At 33.6% G+C, this 19,675-nt stretch overlaps 3 protein-coding genes across 3 annotated transcripts; 1 reads left to right on the top strand and 2 right to left on the bottom strand.

The window, feature by feature from the left end:
- Positions 1-8,765: 8,765 nt before the first annotated feature.
- On the top strand, positions 8,766-10,346 carry LOC114733219 (uncharacterized). Its single transcript, XM_028920633.1, has one exon. It carries the CDS (start codon positions 8,766-8,768, stop codon positions 10,344-10,346), a length of 1,581 nt encoding a protein of 526 aa, XP_028776466.1.
- Positions 10,347-11,589: 1,243 nt separating this feature from the next.
- On the bottom strand, positions 11,590-12,334 carry LOC114733222 (uncharacterized). The gene is made up of 2 exons (XM_028920636.1): positions 11,936-12,334; positions 11,590-11,845 (listed from the first exon to the last, which is right to left on the bottom strand). Exons 1-2 carry the CDS (start codon positions 12,253-12,255, stop codon positions 11,629-11,631), a joined length of 537 nt encoding a protein of 178 aa, XP_028776469.1. The 5' UTR covers positions 12,256-12,334; the 3' UTR covers positions 11,590-11,628.
- A 409-nt stretch (positions 12,335-12,743) lies between these two features.
- Positions 12,744-13,793, bottom strand: LOC114733220 (uncharacterized). Its single transcript, XM_028920634.1, has 3 exons — positions 13,425-13,793; positions 13,255-13,336; positions 12,744-13,172 (listed from the first exon to the last, which is right to left on the bottom strand). Exons 1-3 carry the CDS (start codon positions 13,718-13,720, stop codon positions 12,744-12,746), a joined length of 807 nt encoding a protein of 268 aa, XP_028776467.1. The 5' UTR covers positions 13,721-13,793.
- Between the last annotated feature and the right edge of the window lie 5,882 nt (positions 13,794-19,675).

The raw sequence follows: 19,675 nt of genomic DNA on the forward strand, positions 1-19,675 counted from the left end.
AAATTTGGTCAGATTTTATATTTTAATATTATAATTTTTAATTAGAAATATAATAGGTATATCTATATTAAATGGTAACATTAGCAGAATTTCTGGCTATCTACAAGTCATCCTATCCAATTGAGAATTTCATTAGGGTTTATGTAGATGTAAACATTCCATGATTTTCAATTTAATTTATTTTGAGAAACCGGAGACATTATGTTTCTTCTAGATGCTATCGTAATCATGATCATAATTTATATAGGGATAATTTTAGAAATTAGTAATTGTTAATTAGTTATAATTAATAATAAATATTTAATAATCAGGCAAGTACTAAAAGCCGTACACTAAATGACTAAATCAGCCTTTAATTAGTTTTAGATATTTTTATCATTTTCTCATGGCCTATAAGCTCAATAGATAATGGGTTTTTTGCAAGACAAGTAATGTTGGTTCATTCCAATTGTTCTGTCAAATATTTTTGTCAACTTGTAAAAGCATTAAGGGATCAAGGTGATAATGGAAATTAAATAAAAAATATATGTTCACTCAATTATTTGATTTATATAGATATATATTTCTTCAGAGTTATTATAATTTATGTTATTCATTGTTAATATTGTCATGCATGATACGTAATGTAAAATTTTATAGTTCATTTTTTAAACAAATATAGTTCATGACAACATCATTGAAATTTATTGACTGAAGTAATGTCACAATTTAAATAACGCGAGATTCATCATTGTTGATATAAAGCCTTCATTATACATATTATTGCACAAGCTAACTATAATATGATGAATTAATTAGTTAATTAGTTAATTAGTATAAGAACAATTTCATCATGCATGGTATCCCTTGCATGGTAATAATATATTTAACAAAGATTTTAATATATTTTGACAAAAAAAAACACAGAATTTAATATTTTGTTCATCTTCATTAGGCAGTGAGAATATTAAATTAAAGTTCTCTAAGTAGCTTTTAAATGTGGTTGCTGTTAACTTAGATAAACCACATGATAATATAGTAGAGAGAGAAATCGCTATTGAGTTATTAATATTAAATCATATGAGTGTAATTGTCTCATCCGCGGTTGGAAAATCTAAATAATATGATGTAGTGAAAGGGATATAAGATGTTAATTAAATGTAGTTCAAAAATTATGTCGAGAGGCTTTGATATTTTTTTCTTGCATTGCTTGAGGGAGCGCACGCATATATTGAACTGAAATGAAATGATTGGAATTAAAATTAAATTCTTCCTGATTAGGGTCAGAAATGAAGTCACTATTATGTTTCATGATGAGTGTGCTACTAAGATCCTTTACAAAGATAAAACTTCTAGGAGTGCAGCTTGGTATTTTTACAGCTATTCAGTACCTTGTTGGAAGTGACCATTGCCAAAGCAGTAAATGAAGCTCATTTGATTCTATTCATTTATTTCAACATTTAGTTATTGATATTTTGCCATACTTTGTGACATTTTTGTTTCTATGTTTAATGTAGGTGATGCACGCATTACTTCTTTTCATGATGCAATTAGGGTTTTGTTTCATCCAGAGTCCAATTGATGCAAGTTGTATCAAAGATGTTTTAATGCCATGAGTGTGTTGACTCTGAAGTTAATATATATTATAGTTTGGACTTTGAATGAATTGCTGTTGTAGCTTCAAATATGAATTTTTGTGGCCTTTATATGATATGATTGTGTAAGGCAATGCCGCCAAAGTTTTTAAAGTTAAGATGTCAACCATTTTGTTGATATGGATAAAATTGCCTGCCTTAGTTGTTGTAATAATTGTGTAGTCACATATTATATGTTTATGGCGTTTTTTTTTCACATGTTAAAAGTAAGAGGACTTTGTGGTGATACATGGAGAAGCACGTGCTAGTTGATTTCTAAAATTGTTCCATGAATAAGAAGTTTTCATGGTTATCATAGGGGTATTTTCCAATGTTAAAGTATGTGTCCCAAAGGAATCTATTTCTACATCCAGAAGATTGGGTATACTCACTTGTCGAATTAAATTATGAATCAAGTGGCAAGCCATAATATATCTGCTTTGAATTTTCACAAGGCAAAATGAAGAACTCTTCATAATAGCCCAGCACAATCTCAGTATGCCAAAAGATCTTTCTATCACATTTCTGGCACTTGAGTGGCGCATGTTAAAGTACTCCTATGGTGTTTTAGATTGTTGTCCTTCCCTCCGCCCATTAAGGTGGTATCTCTGACCTTGATAGGGAGTAAGAGATCCTTAGCAGTTTGTATAACCAGTATTAACTAAGTACTATTTACCTGAATCAAATGAATTTTAATTCCTAGTGTCAAATAACAATTGAGACCGCATTAATTCTAATTTATGTTATGAGAATTCAAACCAACATCAAGTAGGTTCTACTTACCTTAACCACTTTAATTCTAATTTCCAGTAACAATTTATCATGTAAACCTCAAGTACAAACCTTGTGGAACTTTCAATGTACCCCTTCTTCTTATAGCATCTCTCAGCACCCTTCAATCAATTGTAGACCCTTCGTAACAAGGCAACACATATATATATGGATATCTGGTGAGCATACCTCCAATACATTGGTTGTTATATCACCTTTCCTTTTTTATATCTATCCTTGTATTGAGCTAGCACTCGTACCCATATATGAGTCTCATCTAATGCACCAAAACAATTTTGCTACAATAAAAATTAATTCAAAGTCATTACACACAACAAAGTATAATTATCTTACCAAACGGAGAGTAAGATGTAGGGGTTTACCTTAAACTATTTCCAACGCTCATCTGTAGAGTTTTCTGGAATTGGCTCAAGCGTTTTAAATAGTGAATTATAGCTTTAATATTGCACACAACACAATATTGAAGTACCTAGTGATTGTTTCTCAAGATCTCCTAAACTCAAATTGAATAACTCTATTTTTTACAAGATGAGCATAAAAACATTGCTACTTGTTGATCTACTAACATATGCTTAATTGGTTTTAGTCCACTGATTGTGTCCAACATGTGATAGAGTCAATCAAGAGTTGCATGATACATCCTATGAAACACGCGTTATCACTGTCCTCAAGTTTGCTCTTTTTGCATGGATATCTAACTTAAATGACCTATCCCCTATATCCCTTGGTCTATGACTACTTGTAGCAGATGCAACGATAACAAACATTGTCATAATCAACCTCCTTACAGCTAGAACAGCTGTCAAACAAGCAACCAGATTCCTTTTGAATAGAAGTCGGCTAAGCACATGTAACAAGCACAAAATAGCTATTATATGTATATGTATGTCCATAATAATGAATTGCACAACTTTACTCATGCTCTATGTCTTACAACTACTAAAAAATCACAAGATGGGCAACACATTGCAACCTACCTTTTCACTATTTAGGATCGCCGAAGGTTAGAATGTTGGTTGCTCGATGCTTCTTGTCTGTCCTTTTCTACTTTGACGCTCTCATTCCAACACCTAGCTCACCCTTTTTTTAATATAATTTTCAGGTGCATCATCGTATCTAACCTTGCCTAAATTAGTTCCTAAGCTCGACTAAAAATGGCTTCCTACCAAATTTAGTGAGATCCCATTTTCAATTGTATAACTTAAAATCCCTTACTAGCGAAAAATAGTTCCAAATGGCACCACCAAACACTTCCCGCCATTAGAAAATTCGATTTTTCCAATTCCATCACCACTTTTTCACTCAACCAAACGGACCTTAAGAGTGAAAAGCAATAAGAAAATGGATTATGCTTGAAAAAATAAGAATTGTGATATTAATATTAATGGGTATACTTTGATAAAATGACTCTTATGGATCTTTGTTAATAATAGTGAAGCTACAACGATAGTTGAGTACAATGATAGAAGCTGTTATATACATGGAGACTTATAATCAAGTCTTAAGAAAGGAATTTAATTACTTTAAAGTCTATTGACAATTGAAGAAGATACAATGACAAGTTTCAGAATAATAAATGACAACTAGTTCATGTTGGTCACTTGTCATTAGGATTTCTTGATAATGAAATTCTTTTCTTGGGATCTCATAATAATTCTCCTTTTTATGTGTGTGTCGGTGTATGTAGAGAGAGAGAGAACTTATAATGAAAATGACAATGAATAAATAGTAATGGATTGTGCACAAGTTTAAGATATTATCTTGTTGACTTTGAACAAAGTTTTCATTTGTTATAACGTAGTAGTACCTCCGATTCTTAATATAATATCTAATTGATTAATTTGAAAAAATTGAGAAAAATAAAAAATTATATTAAAATATTTATATTTCAAACTAATTTGCTTAACTTATAAACTAATATATAATCTAATATTATACATAGGTATTTTAGAAAAATCATGTAACATATGCTATAATTAAGTAATTTTTTAACTTCTTTAATCTCTTCAAATTAGTCAATTAGGTTTTATATTAAAGATCAAAGATAATAATTCACTACAAAAAAAAAATTGAATCACCAACGGAATTACTGACAGAATAAATTCCATCACAAAAATCCGTCAGAAAACTGTGGGAAATTCTGTTGGAAATTATTGACAGAATTTTTTTGTCGGTAATTCCATCGATAAAATAATTTTCCAACGGAATTTGCCACAGAAAAATTCTGTCAGTAATTTTCGTCGCAAATTTTGTCAGAAAATCTGTCGCTAAATTTACCCACAGAAGCTTGGACGGATTTTCAACGAAAATTATGGACGGAATGTTGTCCATGGCTAATTCCGTCAGAAAAGTGAATTTCTTTCCCCCAACATTTTATATCTTTATTCTTATAATAAAATGCAGTGATTCTATATTTTGTGAGGTGAAAGACTACATTATAAGAAAAAAACAAATAAAAATTTCATAAAGGAACATAGTGAACTCCTAGAAGTGCAGGTGAATCATAATAATTTAATCTGTGCATTTGATTGCCTTAAGTATGAAAAAGTAAAAATTACTTTTTGAGTTATTGGTTGATTCTGACTATTTCAAATTAATTGAATATTATTGATCATAATATAGAAGAATAAATGTTAGAGACAAAATTGAATTTTGATTTACTAATCTTGAGATAATATCATATGAAGAATATAATAGGTGCAAAGCAAATATTTACATGGAATCATGTATAACAATATTGCTAACTCATTAATATTTAGTTTAATAAAACTGTAAAGAAAAACAAAATTCTCCTACCAAATATTTAACATATATTTTGAGAATTTAAACTCAACAATTTTGATTAAAAAGTATAAGTCTTGTTAATCAAACAAAATGCTTGATGATTTGATTGTACATGATAGTGATTTATAGCAATCCTTGTTAAAATGTGAGAGATGTATGAATTCTAAGCATCATCTTTTGTAATTTATTCATGACAATATTATTCTTCTTTTTTACTCCACAACTTCATGTAATTAGATATTGTCAATATTATATTATATATAAGTATATTATCTATTTTTAAAAATAGATGGACATTTTTTAAACTAAAAAATATCAAATCATTTCAAAGGATACTAAAAAATAATTAAACTGGTATTTGATATATCATAATTTAGAAAATTAATATTAACAACTATTTACAAATAATACAATTAGAAGGTTCTACTATAACATAAAAAACATATATTTAATGAATTAGTAATAAATAAAAATTAGAATGTTATGTAAATAAAAATAGTAAATATGAAAATAGCTTATTCTTTTTTTCTTGCTTTTTTTTTTTAAGTTAGTCCACCATATCTAATAGCCAAAGCACATTTTTAATACAAAATAATATTAATCAAATTATACCAAAAAAATATATCAACATTAATATCAAGGTGGCTAGATATAGATTGAGAAAAGGTTAGCGAAATATTATAATATTATTCTAAATATAATATTATTGTTCTTGTGTGAGAAAAATAGTAAGACTTAAATTTAAACTTAGAATTTATAGAATGTAATTTTGTCAATTTTTGGTTTGAAGAAACCATAATTTATTTATTAGAAGGCTAAATTTATTCTCCCTCAAAAGATTTTCACCTTCCCTCCATTAACCCCTTTAATTTGAGACTTAATTTTTGCAAAAAATTTTAACTATTTTCTTCTCGTTCTTCCAACGATTAACCCTTCTTTTGTGAAACTGATAAAACCATATTTTACCTTGTAATTTTATAAAAAAAATTAGAAAGAAAGATCTAAAAAAAAATTCATTGGGAAGGATCTTAATAATTATGATTGTTTACAGGGACCAAATATCAAAACATAAATTTAAAAATACTAAATTATCCCTAATTAAATCCCTACATTTCCTCTTATCATACCTCCATTTAATATATTTTCTATAATCTTTTTAATTTATACTACAATTCTTTATATTTTGTTGTCATCAATATTGACAAAAAAATTATTCAAATCAAATAAAAATAATTTATTATTAATAAAAGATATTTTATATAACTAAACAAACAAATAAACGAAATTACTCGTGTAGATGATTAATGCTAGCAATAGTTAACTTTTATTTTTGCCTTCGTGGGGCTTTTAATTGGACTTTCTTCTTTCTTTATTTTTTTAAAAAATTATTGCTATGTATATTTTTTATAAATATATTTAAATGTAAAAAATATATTTTAATTTATTTTAATAAATACAATTGAAAAGTTAAAAAATATTTTTCTTAAATTGTTATTAATTTCATTTTTTAATATATTAAATGCTTAGATATACAATAGTATTCAGATTTATTTTTATATCTGAATTTTCCATTCTCTTAATTTTAATAAATTCTATTTTTATTATTATTTACTTTAAATGACATATCCAGATAAAAAAAATTCTCAAAAATGATTAGGGAGAAAAAAAACAAAACCATAAAAATTTTTTTGAGTATCATTAATCAATTTGATTTGGGAAAATAACATTGAGGTCCCATGGAGAACAAAATACATCAAATAGGTCCCCTGAAATCTGATAATATTTTTGAAGTCCCAAAGGGACTTAGATGCAATTTTCAGAATCCACTAATTACTATTTTGCCCTGCCCCTGCCATTAGGGAAAAAAAACACGGGAGAATGAACTTCTGTGAGGATTTCTCGTGCAAGAAGCTTGAGGGAGAAGACATTGGGAAAGAGAGAAGGAGCCATTGATGATGAAAAATCTTCTCCATTACCATTATTGAACTCCAAAGTGCTTCCATGTGAATCTTCACAAATCTTCAGGTGTGAAACTTTCTTTTCTCTCCTCTCCTACCTTTCTTGACAGATTCTGGATTTGTTTGGGAATGAGAAATCAAAAAATCGTTTTTGCCTTTGGTATTTCAAAACTTTTGTTTTTGGTTTAGGATTTAGAAGTTAATGAATGGAAAAGCTGTGTTTTTGGTTGGTGTGTGTTGTGATTTAAGTTGGGTGTGTAGAATGATAATGGGTGCTCTGTTTTTGGGTGGTTTTCCTCTGTTCTGACGTTAGTTTAGTGGCAAAAGAAGAAAAAGATGAAGGTTAGTGAGGGTAGAAACCCTTAGCTCGAGATGGGATTGTGTTGTCAATCAGGCCGCGATTGTTGTCAATGTGTGCCGCTACACTTGTCAATGTAGCTCCTTAAGTTGTCAATGACAGTTGCATGCTTCTTGATGCAGGTTTAAGTTACTGATGGCATTTCAAAGCTTTTGTTTTTGGTTTAGGATTTAAAAGTTAATGAATAGAAAAGCTGTGTTTTTGGTTGGTGTGTGTTGTGATTTAAGTTGGGTGTGTAGAATGATAATGGGTGCTCTGTTTTTGGGTTATTTTTGGGTGGTTTTCCTCTGTTCTGATGTTAGTTTAGGGGCAAAGGAAGAAAAAGATGAAGGTTAGTGAGGGTAGAAACCCTTAGCACGAAATGGGATTGTGTTGTCAATCAAGCCGCGATTGTTGTCAATGTGTGTCGCTAAACTTGTCAATGTAGCTCCTTAAGTTGTCAATGACAGTTGTGTGCTTCTTGATGCAAGTTTAAGTTACTGATGACGAGTACGTCTGGAAAACATCTATTTTGCTTTGTTCACATAGGGGAAAAGTTTATAAATGATGGAGAAGATAATATGAGATATGTAGGAGGTAGTGTAAGAACAACTAATGTAAAGGAGGGCACAAGTTATGAAGAATTGAAGGAAATTACATAACCAATTGCTGGAAAAGAAAGCAACTCATTTGTTCTAAAATTCTTAGTTGTGTTTGATAAAAAAAACTTTTGTGGAGTTGGTAGATGATGATGGGGTGGAATATTTAATAAAGTTCAATGAAGAAAGTGGTCATGTGTATGTCGAAGAAAATGAAAATGAGGACCACCTAGAAGCAACAAGAGATAACACAATGGAGGAGCAAGATGTGTAAGTATAGTTTAAGAAAACTGTTATTGTGATTTCTTAGTATGTCAGTTGTTACTGTATTGCTACCAACTTGTCAATACATGCACCCTAACTTGTCATTTTCTGCAGGATTGATCAATCATTTGGAGGTGTCAATGAATTGTCTATGTCTCCACCTACCTTATTTGATGTGATTGGAGAGCCACAATCAATTCCTTGCGCTGTTGAAATGATCCCAACACCTACACCACAAATGAATTCCACAAAATGGAAGGATTTGATTATTGGCGAAGGACAAATATTTCCAAATGCCACTACTCTCTGAAAAACATTATACAAGTATAGCTTATGCCAAAAGTTTTCGTACCTTTTCATTAAGAATAATCAGCAAAAGATCATTGTGAAGTGTAAGGTTGATGGTTGTCCATGGTATATGGGTGCATATTCAATGGGAGCACATCAAGATACTGATTTTTTAACTATCAGAACGTACAAAAGTGAACACATTCATCATGCACAGGACAACTTAATTGTACCTCACTCAGGAAGGTCAAATTTAGCTGCTTCAATTGTGATTGATGACTTAAGGTGCAATGTTGACAAGAGTCCTAATGAAATTAGAAAGGACTTGTATAAAGAATATGGAGTGCAATTGAACTATACTCAAACATATAGGGTTAGGAAGAGAGCTAATGGAATTACATGGTCGAGTAGACCAATGGAAATTGATCCTGACACAGTTGCAAGATGGGAAGGCTCAGATAGCAACCGATTTGAGAGGCTATTCATTGCATATGGATGCTCAATTAAAGGCTTTGTGGAAGGTTGTAGACCAATTATTTATATAGATGGATGTCATTTGAGTGGTCCTTACAAAGGAACTTTATTATCAGCTTGTGCATTTGATGCAGACAATGAGTTGTTTCCTTTAGCATATGGTATTGTTAGCGGAGAAACAAATGATGAATGGACTTGGTATCTACAGAATCTGAAAGAGATAACCAGATCAGCACAAGTGACAATTGTCTCAGATCGAAGTAATGCTATTATCGGTACTGTCAGGACAGTATTTGATGGTGACAGACATGCTTTTTGCTATCGACATGTGAAAGAAAATTATAGTGCGCAGTATGTGAAAATCAATAGAGGTGTGAGACAGACCTCAGAAAATAACAAGGATAATGCACTTTATTTACTTGATGGAATTGTATATGCAAGGAATGATAATGAGTTTAATGTTGCAATGGGAAATTTAAGACTGTTTTGTCCTCAATTGGCACGATGGGTTGAATCTCACGGGGATATGGATAGATGGGCGCAAAGTAAATTTCCTTTTAAAAGATGGGATAACATCACCAATAATCTTGCTGAGTCTTTTAATGCATGGATGTTGAAAGAAAGGAAGCATGCCTTGCCGGTTTTGATACAAGAGCATCAAGAGAAGTTGGCCGAGAAGATGTTTGCTAGCAAGATGGGGATGAGAAGTTGGAAAAATGGTGTAGGACCCAATATTGAATCAAAGTTGTCGGAACAAATAGCAAGAGGTGCGTATATGGAGGCAACATATTATGGTGATGACCATATTTCGGTGCAGACAATACGTGAGGGATGCATCATCTATGTTGCTGTTGATCTGATTTCTCACAGATGTACATGTTTGGCATGGCAAATGAGTGGAATACCTTGTCCACATGCTTGTGCGGCAATCAAACTAGTTCACCGTAGTGTGTATGATTATGTAGATAATTGTTACAAATTGTCCACACAGGAGAAAATATATGCAAATAGCATGAGGCCAATTGCAACGCATGATTGTCCACAACCTGATACACCTACTGTGAGTCATATACTAACCCAAACATTCTTGCATCCACCTATAACCAAAAGGCCTCCAGGAAGGCCAAGGATTAATAGGATAGAATCTCAGTTCCAAAATAAGAAGGTTTATCATTGTGGAAGATACAAAGAGGCTGGACACACTGCCAAGACATGCAAGAACCCAAATCCTAGCTGAGAACATATTGAAGTCAGATATTTTTTGTATATGGATGTGAAGAGAATGTTTTGTAAATGGGTGTGAAGAGAATTTTTTGTAAATGGATATACACTACTGGGTAGTTTCATTATTACATGCAGCCCCTATGTTTTTTTTGGGATGGGTTGTGAAATAGATGTAGTTTCATGTGTATGAAGGTGTAAATGAAAGTTAGCTATGAATTCGCATGTTACATCTTAGTTGTCATTGCATGCACCCTGCGTTGTCACTAGACCTGTTATGACTTGTCAATCATTGCACTATGACTTGTCAATGAATTTGCTGATGTAAGTTGTCAACAACATGAATTCAAGTAACATAACCTTTTTTACCATGAAATGATATTTACAATCACTTTATCATATTATATTTTGGTTGTATGGTCATATATAATCATTATTAATGAAGTGTCAAAAACTTACCTCTCTCTTGTCCCCTGTCAATGGTGGCTCTATGACTTGTCAATGACAACACTGTGAGTTGTCAATAGAGTACTGTGACTTGTTTGTGAGAATACTGTCCTTTGTCAATGGTCGTACTATGACATGTCAATGCGGCACCATGACTTGTCAATAGACCACTGTGGGTTGTCAATGACAACACTATCCCTTGTCAATGGTTTATCCGGTGACTTGTTAATAGAGCACTGTCACTTGTCAATACGGCACTGTCACTTGTTAATGGAAACACTGTCCCTTGTCAATGGTTGCTCTATGACTTGTCAATGGGCTATTGTGACTTGTCAATACAGCACTGTGACTTGTTAATGCCAACACTATCTCTTGTCAATGGTTGCACTATGCCTTGTCAATGGGACACTGTCACTTGTTTCTGAGAACATTGTGCCTTGTCAATTGTCGCTGTGAAGAGAGCATTGTGACTTGTCAATGGAGTACCGCGACTTGTTAATGGCAACACTGTCCCTTGTCAATGGTTACACTATGACTTGTGAATGAAGCGCTGTGACTTGTTATGAAATTCTCATATCACTTGTCATTAACTCCTGTTATATTAGTTGTTATTTAAGATAACTCAGGTTGTTAATTTAAATGCAAGGTAACCTAGCATAATATGTCTGCACATATAAAGTAGAAATATTATTAAAAATGTAATAAAACCCTAAAAAGTAGTATTACAATATGTGATGACAAAGGTAATAATATTATAAACATAATTTGATCAGTTTGTTACAAAATAACCAATTTGCTAATCATCCTGCAACACATCATGGGCTAAGAGAACAAAAAATTAATAGACTACTCTATCTCCTCTTCTTGGTCTTGTTGTAGTCCGATAGCATTGACATCACTTGACCCCCATGTTCATTATTTGGATAGGTAACCAACCACCACAAATAGCCAACGTTCAACTCTTGTAGTTCATCATTGGAGTATCGTGGCATTGTATATCCTGCATTATCTCGAACAGTGCCATCCCACTCTTGTAGCCAAGAGATAACATGAACTCCACATAAATCACTACCAAGTAAATTGAATATGTTAGCACCTAGCAATTGTTATTGTGAATAAAAACAACATAACACAATCGAACAGAACAACTACACTTACGTATCATTCTGCACATAGACTTTAGCCCATTTCACTTCCTTGTCAATTTGGTCCTCATTGGCAAACAATTCTGGCTTAACAGCACGTAGCATCGAATGGAAACAGTTCATTTGGAAAAAAACACACACACAGACATAATTAAAAGGCATCAGTAACAACACAGCATCCAGTAACAAGGCAAAGAGCATCCAGTAACAAGGCACATAGCATCCAGTAACAAGGCATAAAGAATCCAGTAACAAGGCACATAGCATCCAGTGACAAAGGACAGAGCATCTACTGACAAAAAACGCCCCATCCACTAACAAGGGACAGAACATCCAGTGACAATTAACAAAGCATTTAGTAACAAGGGACAGAGCATCTAGTGACAACTAGCATAGCATCCAGTGACAACTACCAGAGCATGCAATAACAACTACCACAGCATCCAGTGACAACTAACAGACCATCCAGTGACAACTGACAACTAATATATCATCCAGTGACAAGTAACAGATCCAGTGACAACTGACAACTAATATATCATCCAGTGACAACTAACAGATCCAGTGACAACTACTAGAGCATGCAATGACAACTACCACAGCATCCAGTGACAATTAATAGACCATACAGTGACAACTGACAACTAATATATCATCCAGTGACAAGTAACAGATCATCCAGTGACAACTAACAACTAATATATCATCCAGTGACAACTAGCATAGCATCCAGTGACAACTACCAGAGCATGTAATGACAACTATGCAGACTGCTAGTGACAATTATAATAGTCATTGGCAAGTATAAAAGCTGTAAATAACTACTCAGTTTGTGTTGCCATGAATTGTTTGGGGTCAAACTGCCCTTTATTTGTCCTCTTTTTCTTCTTCTTTGCATCATGTTGTTGCTCACCCACCTTCTTCTTTGCTTCTTCTTCCTCAGCTTGTAATCTCATGAATGTGATGCTATCAATCGACGAATCAAGGGCATGGAAGGTCATGGTCTTTGTCTCGAAAACATAACAAAACCAATGATCTTGAAATAGAGTAGAACCAAAAATGAAATCGCAATCCCCGACATTGTATCCAATATATTCAGGTAATATTTCTCTTTCATGGTCCTCCCATTTCCACCTTAAAGGATTCGCCACCATTTTCTGCATGAAATCTACAGAAAATATATGGCGGTTAACTCGCCCCTTTTTTTCCTTTTGCTCTCCAACGAATGCCTTTGCCACCATAGTCATAAACTGAAATTGCAAATACAAAGAAATTACAACTCCTTAGCATACAATAACTCATTCTAATATTAACTATCTATGTGTGACTCACCCTGTCGTTTATCCATCTTCTACGTTGGAGACATTGCAACTCACCACGAGTTAGGAAGTATCCATACATCGATACAAAATATCTAACACAAATGAAACAATTATCAAGTTAGTAAATTTAGTAAATTCTGTAACATAATACAAAATTGGTCACTAAAACATAATACTTACTGCTCTTGCTCCTCTTCATTACACCTTACTGTACACATGTCAAATAGAGCTTGCCTGTCATCAATTGTTCTCTTTTTCCCAGCCTTGTTTTTAATTTCCAGAAATGGAGACTTAAGAGCTTTCCCCTTACTTATCACCCTTGTTGATTTCCTCACATGTTCGTTCCCTTCCCCTTGGGTGGCCTCATCCACTTCTTTGTCCTCTTCATCCTCTTCTTCTCTTTTATTTTCTTCTTCATCTACCTTGTCCTCATTTCCCTTCTCTTTTTCTTCTTCATGTAATTCTTCTCCACCCATCTCCTTTTCTGACTGACTTTCTTGCTCTTCTTCTTCATTTCTGTCATCTTGTGATTTGGATTGTTCTTCTTCATTTCTGTCATCTTCTTCCTCATCCTCTAAATCACTTCCTTTCTCAACTCTTTCCTCTTCTGTTTCAGATTCTTCTTCCTCATCTTTCTCCTCTTCACTTACATTGCCACTACCCTCCCTTAGTCTTGACTGAATGACCATCATTTCCTCCCCCAGCATAGACACTAATCGAGTATATGTCTTCTTGATCTCCTACACAAATAAATTTTAAAACAGTAAGCAACACTAGAAAAACAAAAATAAAAACAAAAAATTAATCATTAAGCCTACAAGTCCACATACCGGGTGAGTTAAATTTTCCGGATCAAATTTGGTGGATTGCTTTGCCAGATGCAAGAGTCCTCCATTGCTTTCCTTCTCCTCTTTAACTCTTTGCTATACTTTCTTTTCATCCCAATATGCAACAGCATGCTTTACATGTGCAGCTTTTCTTTCTCCCAGTGAAAAATTTTGTAGACAATATAACTGCATGTGACATGAATGATAAGTTAACAGCAGCCATTGACAACATTCAGACCATCAAATGACAACAGAAATATACAAATTATTATAGCACTTACCATTAGGAAGTATAGACAACCTGGCACATTCTTCTTCTTCTCAGTCAACTTGCCTTTTTCCAATTGTTTTTTTATACACTTCAATCCCCTTATATAGTTCATGCAACACATAAGATGACCAATCAAACTTACCCAATCTATCCTTTGTTGATAGTATTACCTTCAACAAATAATCACCAATACTAATACTTGCATTAGGACATAACAACGTTCCCAATGCATACATGACAAACAGAACCTGAAAATTTTCATCTTAGTTCTCCTCAGTCAATAATGATGCTATCTTCTTGTATGGAATATTGCCATACACAATCCTCCACTGCTTGAACACTTCATCTTCATTATTCACAACTACTTTAATCTCTTCTCCATTAAATGGTAGCCCTAAAAATTCATGCACATCTTTTTCCCTCATTTCTCTTCTCTTCCCTCTTATGGAAATGTTTTTCGTTGCAAGATCAAATGCAGACATAAACTCTCCACACAATTCTCTTTGAATTGTGTGGCAACAGACTTCAACTAACTTGTCAAAACCTATTTTTTTTAGCCTGTTCATCAATTCCTTCCTCTCTTTGATGTGCTTGCAAACTTGCATGAATTGTTTTGGCGCACATCTTGTATAGAACGGAACCATAGACTTCTTGGACTTGGTGGGAGGTCTTTGCTCCTTAGCTCTTTGACAATATTCCTCCCTTTATTGTTCTGATAATTTATCCCACGCCTTCCTCACATGTGAATTCCCTACTTCAAGTGATTTGTATTTTCTTGAGCTTTTCTTAGAGAATTCCTCCATAAACAAGGCATACCCGGAAAAATTACTGCTTCTTTGTGCATCCTTTCCCATCTTCTTAACCTGCAAAACAAGACCAGTACACTGAACTTTAATTCTTTTTAAATTCCTAGTAAACTTTTGCACTACGAAACAAAGAAAAAAATAACTTGACACTAGAATGAACATGTGGCATGATAACAAATGATGGATCAAACAGCACTGAATCAAGTAATTATTTTCCTGGTTTCTTGTTTTGCTTCTTGTTTCAAATCATATACGAACTACATAAAAGCCTTGATGCACTAACACCAACCGTTCATGTTCTTCTTTATTAAAAACCAACCATATATTTCTTACCAAATGACAAAGTTCCAGAGATGAAGCCATAAAAAAAACAAACATATTTTTCTTACCCAAGGGATTCCAAATCACTTTTAAAGTAGTTTTGTCTTACTACTGTCACAAAGGTTCAAATAATTAGTTATCCAATTTGAAGTAATCCTCTGTTTCAATCCTTATGGCTCCTAAAAGACCCTCTTTTTCAATGAAAGGAGGGTGGCTAACTATGGAGACAGATTGGCTATTAAATAGAAATTACTTTCATGGCAGACGGCAAAGGAGAATGCAATACACGAAGTTCTAACTTCCAAGTCGATGAACCCACACCTATAAACTACAGTGACATAATCTTTTACATGGAAAATTCCCCCAAAAAAAATTTATCTCATGAACAGCAGTCACAAAGAAATTGTTCGAACATAAAACGCCAAGTATAACTCATTTCACCCAAACAAAATGTAATACAGTGACAACCAATGAACCTGTGAAAGTGAACACTGCCTGTAACCCAACTTAAACACAAAAATGGAGTTCTTCATTACTTACCGTGACAACAAATACTTCGACGATGCTTTTAGACTTCAGTTACGGTCTTCACTGCAAAGATTATGAGCAACGACGACGACAATGATTTCAACAAGATCGCACAGTCACCACCCACCGCAAGAAAAGAGGCTTTCAACTAGAAATCAAAACAAAAGAGAGAAGAAACACGGCTGACATGCAGAGAAATTGAAACGGAACAGGGGTTCGGCGCTTAGATGAGACTATGGAAGGTGAGAGTGTGATTTTGAAGTGTAATGGAATCGGGGTTCGGCGTGAAATATGGCTTGGAACCAGAAAACAGATTTTGAATTGCAACAGGGGAGGTTTCAGACTACCTTCAGCATATTCGTGCAATTGTTGTCGGGGCTTCGGCGCGCAATAAGGCTTTCAACTAGAATATCAGATTTTGAATCACAACAGGGGAGGTTTCAGACTACCTTCAGCATATTGGCATGGTTGCTGTCTGGGGCAATACGGTCTTTTCAAATTTTATTAAACTTCACTGAGGTCCCTTTGGGACTTATGATTCATTAGGACATTTCCAGGGACCTATTTGCTGTATTTTTGATTCTGTGGGACCTGAATGTCATTTTCCCATTTGATTTTCATAGTATTTGGATTTCACCCTACATCTACTTGAAAGATGATATGTAGCTAATTTTTTTGGTGGAATTTAAAAAGCTGGAAAAAGTTAAAAAAATAAAAGAAAATGAGTGAAAATCAAAAGTGCAGCGTTTTGCCTTTTGAATGAGCTCGGTTAATTGCTAGGGTGCCATAATCGCTTCTTCTTCTTCATGACGACTGCTAAGGGCGAAGGTAACGGCGGCTTCTTCCTCTGGAATCCTAGCCACCAGCACGCCATTAATCATCCATATTGTTCATCACCGTCATCGGCCAACATTCACATTCCCTTCATCCACACCAAAAGCCGTGACTTCTTCCTCCATCAAGCTTCGATGGTGACAGCGTCCCTCATTATCACCATCAAGCTCAACTTCTTCCTCTAGTACTTCATCATTGCTGTGTTGTCTTCAATAAAGATCTGTGCTCTTCTCCTTGATGTGGAGATTAATTAACCCCTGGGCCAATTAAGAGAGTTTGAGGCGTAGATCGAATGCGGCTAGGATTGAGGTACGAAGTCACAGGGTTCAAGCTCCAGGGGAATGCTTTTTAAGCTCAGGTCGCTGTTCGTGCTTCAGTCTTCAATAAGTTATATATATGGTTTTTGGTCCCCTAATCTTGCTTTTGCATTCAATTTGTAATAATTTCATATCTCTAATAATTTGAAATCTTATTTTCTTTTGCTATACTGGGTGGATGAGTGTTTAGGACAAGTTTTCTTGTTGGTTGTGGGAGTTTTCTCTACAGTAGCTACGAGATCTTTTCTTGCTTCAAGACCAGCTATTCTCTTCTTGTCACAACCTTTTGCTGAATACGATTTTGCTAAATGTAAGTTATACGATTTTTGGTCCTATTTTTCTGAACATATTTCCTCTTTTTGCTGAATGTTGTGGTGTGCAATTTTAGACCAGCAATTCTCTTCTTGTCACATATGTCGTGTTGACTGTTGCTTGGTTTTGAGAAGGCTTTCTGTTATCTTAATGCCAATATGATTCTATGCCCCACCCCCATGACTTTGTAGGATTAAAGTCAGAGTATCTTTGAGTTGAACATTCTATTTTGCTGAATCTGATTCTATTTTGTTGAATGAGTAATATTCTTCTTATCTTAGAGCATCTTTCTTCCCACTAATAGCGTGTCTTTGAGTTGAACATTATTTCAGCTTTTCCCCTTAAATGCATTCTCACACAAATGATTTCCTAATAATTTTAAGTTAATTCCTACTATTTTAAATTGACTCTAAAAGATACACACACATACACACAAATTATTTTGGCTTTATTAGTTTGCAGTTAGCTAAAATCACCGATTTATACGGCTCATTACTAGTATTTTTGCATCTTTGTTATTATGCAATGAAAATAAAAAGAGAAGCTAGTGTCGTACAGTAGCAGCTTGAGTGTGAAGCAGGAGGAGTGGAGACAAAAGAGAATGATCAAAGAGAGTAATTATAGGTTTTTTGACATCTTCATCACTCACCCACGCTTCCTTATCTTCTCACATTTAAATCCATCCTTGTTGTTGTTTTTCTTTTTAGGCCAACAAATCTATCCGTGTTGTTACCGTTGTTTCAGCATACACCTTTTTGGTTCTTTTTAAAAGTCCCCTTATTTTGGACTATGACACTACAGGCCAATTTTCTATTTATCACGGTTTCGTATATTAATAAAAGTTGAATATAGGCATATATTTTGCATGGAATGTGAGGTAACTCATTATATATATACCTGCACCTCTTTGACGAATCGTTTTTTCTTAAGAAAAGTATTTATGATTCTATGCATATAAGTCACAGAGTGGGTCATTTCTTAAAATTTTTTGAAAAAAATATTATCCCTAGTATAAGTTGAACACATCAATCTCAGTTGGAATATATATATATATATATATTTGTCCGATCCACTACTAATCATTAGGCAATATTCTACCATGAGGGATAGATCATATAGGTTTATATTTATAGTTCTATACCCAAACCTCTCTAATAAGTATATTGCCGAAACTTGACTTCTTTAACTAGGTAAAAAAAAAATGAAGTGTTTTACTTTGTGTATTGACTCTTGGATATTGCGTTGCAAAGGCACCGATATTGGGGTAGTGGTTACATGGAAAAAGAGGAAATGCAAGAGTGGTACCTATATATTAAGTGTATATTAATGTCCAATAACGTCGGCAGTAGTGTATCAAACTCACACAATGTATTTATATATATATATATAAATGCATATTCTATCTTTATATCGAATCTTTGGTGGATATAGCCTTAAAGAATAAGTTCTAAGCTTGAGAAAACCCAAGCTTTGAGTGAAGAGAGTCTTGAAGTTTGATACAGTGTTCTTTTTCCAATACTATTAAATAGTTCTTCTGGATTTTAAGTATAATCTTTAGTATTTTTTATTTTCAGTTATCTAAAAAATCATTTAATGAAGGTACAATATCTTTCCTTCCATTTCAAAGCTTCCATGTTCTCTTCCCACTATCCATTCATTTGGCCCTCACACCCAATTACTTATAGAAACTTCCTATACCTTGTTTTTTTTTTTTGGATAAAATTGGTGAATATGTCATCATATGCTGGAAATTAATGAACTATGGTATCTTTTCTTATCCTTAGTGCAATTTTATTTTTGGACTTGACTTGATCTGGTTGTTGTTAGGATTAAGTTGAGAAGAATCTTGCCTTCCATAACATGCACTTATCATATACTCTTATTGTCTTTTTGTTTCATAGGATGAGTTCATGAGAAGAAAGGCAGAACTAAGTTCTGAAAGAGGCTCTCCAAGCGTACAATCTAATAAGGAAGAATTTAACATATGGTTAGATGTTATAGGTGGCAAGAATAAGAAGGGCCGCATCTATGGATTTGGGTCTGAGGCTAATGATGATATTTGTACCCAGAGATCTTCTCCTTCCATTAACAGCACAAGTATGAATGCCAATGTTGAAACTGAATTGCGCACGAGGATAACAGAGCTTACACAGGAGAATCAGCAAATTAAACAGGAGCATCAAGAGATGAGAGAAAATTATAACAAAATCATGTC

This window comes from Neltuma alba, unplaced genomic scaffold, assembly GCF_004799145.2.
Source record: "Neltuma alba isolate B1F8T4 unplaced genomic scaffold, ASM479914v2 tig00012988_pilon, whole genome shotgun sequence".
In the NCBI taxonomy this organism is placed as follows: domain Eukaryota; kingdom Viridiplantae; phylum Streptophyta; class Magnoliopsida; order Fabales; family Fabaceae; genus Neltuma; species Neltuma alba.